This window comes from Pteronotus mesoamericanus, unplaced genomic scaffold, assembly GCF_021234165.1.
Source record: "Pteronotus mesoamericanus isolate MK-2021 breed Mesoamerican mustached bat unplaced genomic scaffold, CSHL_Meso_final scaffold_705, whole genome shotgun sequence".
Lineage (NCBI taxonomy): Eukaryota > Metazoa > Chordata > Mammalia > Chiroptera > Mormoopidae > Pteronotus > Pteronotus mesoamericanus.
The window spans coordinates 16363657-16373513 of record NW_026555326.1 but is presented as its reverse complement, the minus strand read 5'-3'; the positions used below and the strand labels follow the sequence as shown (position 1 = coordinate 16373513).

General features: G+C 48.0%; 1 protein-coding gene across 1 annotated transcript in view; it reads right to left on the bottom strand.

The window, feature by feature from the left end:
* Nucleotides 1–5314: 5314 nt before the first annotated feature.
* The window catches only part of SNX27 (sorting nexin 27), a 78940-nt gene continuing 74397 nt past the window's right edge, over nucleotides 5315–9857 (bottom strand). Inside the window, exon 12 of the mRNA XM_054563272.1 lies at nucleotides 5315–9102. Coding sequence (XP_054419247.1) covers nucleotides 9055–9102 — 48 coding nt within the window. The 3' untranslated portion in view covers nucleotides 5315–9054. The remainder of the gene's footprint in view (nucleotides 9103–9857) is intronic.

The window sequence follows — 9857 nt, the reverse complement described above, 5'->3', positions numbered from 1 at the left end:
GGAGGGGGGAAGGTGGGGAGGGATAAAGGGGTTTATTACCTGATCATTTTCTTTAGGAAGAGGTTTCAGGGAAGAGGTGGGGTGGGGGTGGGGGTGGTACGGGGGGACGGGAGTCAGTTTCAGACACTTCTCTATGCTTAACTTATTTATTTATTGCATTTTACTTTTAAAGAGTTCGTCTTTTCTGTCTAAATAAAGAAAAAAGTTTAAAAACATAAAATATGAGTCCTGGAAGGTTAAGGGTAGAGGTCTGTGCACATGGGGCAGAGAGGGAAGGTGAGGTAAAGTGAAGGTTGTTTTTTTTTTTAAAGATTTTATATATTTTTAGAGAGAGGGGAAGGGAGAGAGAAAGAGAGGGAGAGAAACATTGATGTGAGAGAGAAACATTTACCGGCTGCCTCTCACAGCGCCCCAAATGGGGACCAAACCTACAACCCAGGCTTGTGCCCTGACCAGGCATCGAACTGGCAGCCTTTTGCTTTGCAGAACGGCGCCCAACCCACTGATCCACACCAGTCAGGGCGAGAGTGAGGTTTGGGAGGGAAACCTACCAGGAAGGGCCAGCTCTTGCCTTTGAGCAGTGTCCAGGCCGTGGTCCCATTCTTTCACCTTCTGTGGGGCTTAATTCTGCAACGCTCTGCAGAGCTGGACACTAACGGAAGAAAGGTCAGCAGGCTCTCCTGCGCCCTGCCCTGTCCCTCTGAGGGCTAAGGATGTGCAGCCTCACATCCCGGCCTTCACTTCCGCCTTGTTCATGGGGCTGCGCTGCCCCTGCAGTGGCCAGTGGGGACACTGGGAGCCAACTGTACTGCCACCATCACTAAGCATTTACTCTTCATGTGCATTTCTTCATGTAACCTCTCATCAACCCTGCGAGGCAGGAGATAATTTTACACAGGGCAACGGAGGCTTTGGAGGGTAATCAGCTTAGCGGGAGACACGAAGTTGCAGGGGTTGAACTCAGTTGTGTTAGACCCCCAATCCCATGAAGCTCCCCTCTCACAGGTTCAACTACCTGTTCTTTGATTTGAGGCAAAGGTCCCAAGAAGCATCAGGCAGGCTGCAGCAGGGACCCCCTCAAGCTGAAGGTGGCCTGTAGGAGCCCTAAGGTCCGTCCAGCTCCTATATTCTACCCTGTGACGGCGTTAGGGCCGGGAGCAGGGGGCTCACACAGGTGGAGTCTTTCTAATTTCCTGGCACACGGGCCACTGGATTCTAGGCTGCTACCTGCTACCCACCTCATTAAGTTCCTGCTTATAAACTTGCTCACCTTCCTGCCACCATCTGGCCTCAGGCCAGAGCTGTTTTGTGAGAGGATGAATAAACCAGCACTACTCACCCCCACCTCAGCCCCATACTTTGGTCTTCTCTTAAACTGCCCAGAACTGAGAATCATTTAAAACAGAAGCAACGCATGAAGTACTCTAGAGACCCATCTGTGGATGCTGTTTCAGGAAGAAAAGTCTTGGATTGGTAGACCAGGGATGGGACCTTCCTCAGAAGGAAGAGAATCCCATTAGGACCTTAGCCAAGTACACAGCATCTGAAATCTTAACTGAACAGCGATACAGGTGTTTGTGTGTGTGGTCAGAGATGGGAAGGAGGGTGTGTCCGGGGACAGCACGCACTGGTATCAACACCATTATTTTTCCCTTGAGCTGTCTCACTACGGCTTCGCAGCAGTTTCTGGGTCAGGACAGAAAGACTGAAGGAGAGTTTTAGCCCAAAGGGAATCTCCCAGAGCGATTTACTGGCTGGGGTTCTCCCAGGACGTGGGGGCTGGGATATACCAAGGCCGGGCTGTTTCCTCCTCCCGGGCACCCTCCCGGATCTCAGGCAGCCCCTCCCACAGACACTGAGGACTAACTACACTTAGTGTCTGTCCCTTCCAGCAAGACTGCATAGCCGTCCCCCTTCCAGTAAGGCTGCAGCTGGCTTTTCTCCAGAGAAGCAGCAGATAATTAAGGTTGAATGATGGGGATGGAGGAGACACAGAGCAGTCTTCTGGAGGGCACAACTTTTGGGCAGGGATTCTCTAGGTCCTTTAACAACAAAATGTAGGAGCCCATCTGAGACAGAAAAGGACGCTAACTTGTTTCTTACATCAGCACATTTTCCAGGCAACTGGCTTTGAATATAGCAGGAAGGGTATACTAGAGAGATAGTTTTTTCTTTTTTTAAGATTTTACTCATTTACTTCTTTTAGAGAGAGGGGAATGGAAGGGGGAAGAGAGGGAGAGAAACATTGATATGCAAGAGCTACATCAATCAGTTGCCTCACACACCCCCAACTGGGGACCTGGCCCGCAACCCAGTCGTGTGCCCTGACAGGGAATCGAACTGGTGATGCTTTGGTTCACAGGGCTGCACTGAACCCACTGAATCACACCAGCCAGGGCTGGAGGGATAGTTCTGTTAGCTACAGAAGTCCACTAACATCTTTTCTTAGCAGAAGAGGCCTCTAATAAAATTGGGACAGCAGAAGAAACAGGAAATGATGAAAGCAAAATGAAACCCAGCACCAGTTTCTTCTAAAATAATGAAGTTACTGCTCAAATGTTAGTGGCAGCACAAAGAGGGAAGGGAAATAAGTTCTCGAGGCAGGAGCGGAACTGACAGGTTAATAGTAGAGACTGGGAGAAGCCTTCCAGTTACAGAAACAAAAAAGTATCTAGGAAAATATCCTCAGTCAGGAGGACTATGGAGATGAGACTGTGGGGCAGGGCAGCGAGCCCTGGATGAGAAATTCCACGCATTCCCATTCCCCATCAATAGCTCAGTATGAATGCCAGGCAATGTATCTCAGTTCCTCCTGGTCCACCCCTGTGGTAGCTTGAGAGCCTCAGCCTCCCTGACTTTCAGGGTTGCCTTTGTTTTCAGCTCTCCTGATAAAATTTCAAAGCCTTCCACAGCCTTGGCTCCTTCTATTTGCGACCGAAGGAATCACCCATGGCCACGCCTCATTCTCCTCTTCATATCTGAGAACTTGAGTAGCCCTGATCCAAGCTCCTGATTCTTAGAAGATTCTTATTCTCAGGCACCTTTTTTCAGATGATTCCCCTCAGTCAGCTTCCTCCCTGTTGCTCCCCATAGACGAGGTTCCCCACAAGTGTATTGCATCCTCTCACCTGCTTGATAAAAAGGACTCCCAACTACGTGTCTCGAACCTGATTTTTCTCCTGAACTCCATTTTTTGCATCTTCCTCCCTCAGACTTCCTCACGAGTAAGGGGCACCCGCATGTACCACCCAAGCCGCACTTTGACCACACCCTCTCACATCTCCTACCCAACCCGACCTCAAAGCCCTACTGCCCCTCCCTACTCACATCTTTCCATCTCCACAGGCACCGACACTGTCCACCCTCGCCCCCCTACCAAGGCCTGCAGTGTCCTCATCTGTCTGCGTTTCTCTTACTGCTCTCCTACAGCCTGTTCTCCGTGGAGAACAATTATTTTCTACAAATTCATTCACACGCACTTATTGGCTACCTGCTCTACCTTGTTCACTACTGCATCGCCATCACCCGAAACAGTGTTCAGGCCATCAGAGATGTCAGCGAATAATTAAGAAACAATTACTGCACATCTAGTTCTCACCTGGGCTCAGATCATATTATGGACCTATTAGGTTGAAAGCTAAAATATTGTCTCCCCGAGTTTCAACCCTTATATATTTTCTTGTCACCTAGACATGAAACCGTGGGCGTCTCAGTCCTCTCACATAAATTTTGTGATTAAATCACAAAAGATTTAGCCTCTGTAATCTTTCTCGTATCCACTTCCCTCCTTTCAATCATCACTGCCTCCAGTAATCATAGTTGTTTCTTGATCTTCCGTACATATTCCAACACATCAACGTTTCTAAACTCCGCTTCCCTCCCTCCTTTTTTTGTAGAGCATTTCACCCTGGCAGTCAAGGCTCTTCTAAGCCTTATATTCCATTTTATTCCCAAGCAGTCCCCAAGTTCCAACCAAATATGACTATTTGGTGTTCATCTGGACAAGTCTGATCCCCACCTTTCATTCCCAGTGACTGGCATCGGGCACATATGGCTCAGTCGTTTGCTGAATGCTTGCTCATTGAAAACTTGCTCATCCTAAACAGTTCGCCTTAAGCACCATTTTCTTCACGACGATTACCTTAACTGACCTCTTCCCAAGGTCTTTCTACCTTTTTCTGGCCAGGACAGGACTTAAATCTTCCCCTGTTGTGTATTGCAGTCATCTGTAAAATCTGAAAGCCAGCAGGACGGTTCTGGCTTTGCTTTGTCTCTGTGGCATATCTGACACAACGCCCTGTACCTAGTAGGTATCCATTAAATCAATGTTTATTGATGTTAATGTCCATAATTCTAACTCTGGGATTTTATTTTCTACTTCTCTATGGATTCTTGGAGAAAAAAAAATTTTCTCTATTAGGATGGAATATTTATCAGATTCCAATTACTCAGTATTAATGGCTGATTTAGACCCAGAACAATGTCTCTCCCTAAACTTCCAAAGAAAATGTCAAACTCACCCTTGCTCTATGGTCTTCAACCAAGGAGCGAAAGCACATGGTCAGAGGTTATAAAAAGAATAGAAACGGAAAGGTTTATAAAGATAATAAAACTATCTGATCTAATACAAATGCTGAGCTTTCCCAGAGCAGGTTCAGCCCATGAACTAACAGGCACAGAAAGGAGCAGGACTTTAAGAGTAGGTACTCAGGCCACAGCCCCTGAGCTTGCTCTGTAAACGTGAAGGGAGAGTAGCAACCCTCGTTCTCAGGGCTGCGCCCAGAGGAGGCAATAGCACCGCCAGACTGCCTGGGGCTCTGCTGGCACGCGCCAGGGGTCCTGTGTACCTGACTTCAGATTCCAGAGAGGAGTCTCCTGAGTTACTTAAAATGACAAAGTGTATAGGTGTTGCTGGAGGCTGGGGCACTAAGATGCGTCCCAAGGACTCTGCCAGGCTCTATGTATAAAGTCGAGGGTGAGGAGTCCTGTGAACCAACATGGGTTTGTCGGGCTGACACAATCAGCTCTGGGATCCGAGGGAGAAGAAGGAATCTTCAGAGGAGCCGCTGAACACAGAACGTCAGACCACAGGCCTCCCAGCCTCTCCTTTCCTCCATCGCCTGCTCTCAAAAGGCCGCCTCACTAGTTATGTGGGAGTGCCGGTTAAATGTTCCTTCCCATTTTCAGACTGACCATTCTAACGCAAGTCTCAAAGGTCTCTTTTCACTTCTTCCCACATAACCCAAAGGACTTGTAGTCTAGGAAACCAAAGAATAGTTTCATCAATAAATCAATTTATTTAAAAGAATATGTTACAATTAATTACACTAAGTGACATTACCAAACAATTTTAGAGTGGTTAGCTCTAGAACAAGGAATGAAAGAAACACTGTTAGCCATTATGTGTCTGTGTATTTTCTCTTCACATTTCTTAAATCACAAATAAAAAATACAAGATACTGCTGTGAAAATACAATTAGAGTTTCTCTCAAATAAATTAAAAGAGTACATGGCCTGGGGAAAACTGAAGCCCAGCTCACTGGCTTAAAAAGGGGTCATGATATAAAACTGGTGTCCACCTTCAGCAGCTGGCCAAGGGCCTTCACCCTACTTCGCTCCCCTCCTTGACTGCAGCCCTAAGCTCCCCACGCACCCGCTGCTGTCCTGGAGTGAGTGGTGCCCGCCCCGATGTGCTCAGGTTCAGAAGAGGAAGATGGGAGGTGGGCCTGGAAGATGGGGTCCTAGAGCACACGCACTGCCTGCCCCCCGCCCCCCAGTATTTGACCACACCCTCCTCCCTCCAAAAGGAAACTAACGTGACACAATGACCCCGGTGCAGGAGCCCGGCAGTGGGATGGGGGCCCGACAGACCAAATGGTTTCTCCTGCTGCACCAACGCGCCAGAGCACGACGGAGACGAGGAGGGCACGGCAGGCCCTCGGGTCTGAAGAGTTCAGGTGAACGAGGATGCGGTCCCTTTTAAGAAAACCGCCTCCTAAAAGCCAGACCCGTAAGTTGGCAAATTCTGAGATGAGAGAGCAGTGTCACCTCCTGTCAATGCCTATATTGCTGCTCCAAGCACTGGGTTCGGAACTACAAGAGGGGATAACCCAAAGCTGCTGGCCTGGGAAACCTCAGATAGGCCAGCTCAGGGATGTTGAGCGTGTATCTAATTCCTCCCTGAGAGCTCTGTCCAGGCCTAGAAGCTGCCCTGAGCACGCACCATGCTGAGCTTAGGCCTAGGGCAAGGGGAGGGCAGAAAAATGGAGAGCGGAGTAAAAGTATAAAGAGCAGAGCCCAAAGCACGGCCTAAGGGAACCTTTCTTTCTACAGGGACAGGTTTCTCAGGGCCTGCATTTTCTCCTGATCCATAAAAAAACTCGGAGCTTTTACCAAAGAGGATAGAAACTGAGTGTGGAGGGGAGGACACCAGGAGACCAGGAAAATTCTGCTGGCTCTGCTGGGGCAAGGCAGGGGGAAGGGAGAGCCCTTCCCTTTCCCGGAGACAAACTGCAATTGAAGCCTCCCTGGGCAGAACCCAGGACTAAGAAAGATAGCAGGGATTAGAGAAGGGAAGTGTGGAGCAAGGGGGGAAAGGAGTGTCACACCAACACTGCTTCATGCAGAGAAGAGCTGGGTCCTCTGGAGCTCCGCAGCCAGAGACCTCTGCCCGCAGCGCAGGAGGCCCGCTGTGGGAGAGGAGAGGGCGCCGCTCCCCGGGGCCTCCCCTGCCTTGCTGCAGCTGGTGCTTTGTCAGTGGTACAGCTTTGAGCAGGGGCTGTTCCTACACAGATTCTGCTAACAGACCACCTACCTACGGGTCCTTCGCCCAATCTCCAAAGCACCAAGTGAATTCTATGCCAAAAGGGGACAGAGCAGCATCTACCCACTCTAAGGGGGCCCCCTCTAAGGGTATCCCCGCTACCTCTCATACCAGGAGGTCAGCACTTGCGCTGCCGCGTGGCCTCCTGGTTTGTTCATTCCTAGCCCACTCTGAGAGAACAGGCAAAATTGCTGCTATTTTTTATAGTTTGAACAAAGCTGGTATCAAAAGCCTCTCCAGCTTCTTGGAGTGGAAAATCAACATTTCTTCTTTCCAGGGTCCTTTGGCTTATTACTAAATTCATTTAAGCCAAAAGAAATTAATCCTGTGTCAAAGCCTTCAAATTGGGGATCACTCTCTGCAACTATAAACATTCAGCATCCATACATGTTGCACTCGGTGATTCCACCTGGGTTTGGAGAAGGGGAGGGAAGACAGGATATCCTATATGATCTTACATTCCCCTGGGGCAAACGGCTGCCAGGATATCAGAGTGAGAGAGAGAAAGAGTCCTCCGGATGATCTGCAAAAACAGGTTACAAAAAAAGAAATTTCAAACCCCCCCCAACACTGCTCAGTGGAGTTGACTACAACCAACTATGGTTGCCTCCCAGTTAGACAAAGCAAAAGATGCCACCCTATGGAGGTTTTTGTTCAGAAGGTGGAGAAGGGAAAAAGAAAAGAAGGTTCAAAGATGTGTTTCAGTTGCACCCCAGCCTGACTTAGAGCTCCCAGTGCAATATCTAAATACAGAGCCTGGGGGCTGAGAATGTTACCCTCCTCTAGACAGCCTTGGACCCTGATCCTGGGATGTAGCTCTTAGGTCTTCAAAGGTCTAACTGCAGGTCAGACGAAGAGCTCTTTAAGGAACAAAATGGCTTTCCTTCAATCTCCTTTTAATTAAAAAGTTGAGATCCAACCCAAATCAACCATAATCCTACTGCTCCTTCCTGGGTCCTCACCTGGCTTGGATGGGCTCTGGTTTGGCTGTCACAGAGCACTGACCCATTCCAAGTTTCCCCAAGGCCTTGGGATCCTATCAGATCCCTCCCTACAAGCTGTTTAAGGAAGTCACAGAGAATGTAATAGCTATGGGTGGTTATTGGTCACGAACTGAATAGGGAAAAGCTTATGTACACAGGGTGTTTCTTCTATCCTTTCCCTATCTAAGCCCAATATTTGTGCCTAAAGGTATTGGCTTTAACTCTGGTCCCTAGTACTAACTCTGCTTCAGAAAAGACAGGGAAATAGGAAATTAGGACCATCAAGTGTTTCAGGTTCCTGTGGCACTGACCTCCTGAGCCCACCCTCCCCACATTCCAGGCCAGTTGAGGGAAAGCATACAAGGGGCCCCAGTGAAGCAGGAGAATGTGGAATGTGGCTAGAAAGCCATGAGTGGGAGGAGTAGAGATGGACCAGGAAAAATATCTTGGAATTAAGAGACCACACTGAGTGTGCAGCTTCTCCTGCAGACCTGCAGCCTTGCTGCCCTTTAGGAATACACCTCTCTCTCCTCCCCAACAGCCTCTTGGAAGATAAAGAAACTATGCTCCTTGCTCCTCAGACTCTACGGTAACCCATGAGCCAGAATCTTCAATCAGTACAAAAAAGGGGGAAAAAAACCCAAGCAGGTTGTAAACTTTTCGAGTCCTTCATGAGGAGAGGTATTTTCCCTGTAATTTTTTTTCCTTTTTCAAGTTTGTTTCAAAATAAAGAGAGCAAGAGAGAAGTCATGAGTTCTAGTGAAAGGTGTGTAAAAACACAAGCTAAAAAAGGTACTGCCATCAATATGAAATTTAAAAAGAAATATATATGTATATACGTGCAGCTAATTTGTGTATATATAATTTTTACATACATACATATATATGTCTGAACAGTGCAAATGGATGGAGTTCATAGTTCCAGTTTTAAAAATATAGTACAAGGAGAGTCTGTTGGTATGAGGCCCAGGTGAAGGGACAAAGATACCTTTGGCGAGTTGGTTGGGCTTATTTCTTTTCCGATCTTAACTCAGTTGACTCCTGGCGCTGACCAAAGTGTTGTTTTCTACCGGCTCAATTCCAGGGACATGAAATTCAGGATTATTAATAATATTTAGTTTAGGGCTTTTGAGTATAGTGACTTTTTTCCTTTTCCTCTTCTTTTGTGTTAATGGTTACTCTGTCTGACATGGGAGACAAAAGGGTATGAGGATGGAGGTGAAGAGAAGGGATGGGGATAAGGAACGGCTAGGTGGCCGCATCCCTCTGCTGTGACCTTGCCATCTGGAAAATGTTCTGAAAGGAAAAAAAAAAGGTAAGAGTTATGGGAAGCCGCAGGTGTCCACACTGCCTCCTGTCTGGAGACAACCGCTCAAACAGAATCAAAACACATACAACTGGATGACTCGATCTGATTGGTCTCTTCCCCCAGTATAACTTCCCATCTAGAATCATGGCCTTTTCAAGTTGGAAGGGACCTTGACTATTCTTCATTTGGCTCAGCCTTCCTGTTTCCTACACGAGAAAAGATGAGAAAACTGGGCTCCAGTGAGACTGATTTGCCCAAGTCACAGAGAAAAAAGCCAGGAGAGAAGCCAGGTCTGGTTCCCAGAGCCCAGTGTTCTACTACATCAAGAATATACATTTTCATGTTCTTGACTCTACCTGCTGAGCCTCGGAAACATTTTCTTTGAGACTAAGGTAGCTAATTATTCAGAATCTTCCGTCTTCTCCAGCACCAGCATATGCACAGAGCAGTAAAGCAGGAGCAAAAACCTGCCCCCCCTGCCACGTGTTCTCGGTTAGCCTGGGCAGACTCTGTTGTGGCTCATCCCGTCAGAGCTGCTAAAACAGAGGACAGCTGCCCTTCTGGGTCAGCAGCAGCATGAGGGTGATTTGATAAAAACAGGAAGAGGAGGGTCCGTGAGGTCCTGAGAGATGGCAGAGCCTGCAGCCAGTGGCCATCCTCTAGACAAGGGAAGAAGCAGGGTTTTGTACACAGTCTGTTTGACACCCAAAGGCTAACTCTCTCTGGAAGAGTATCCCGGCTC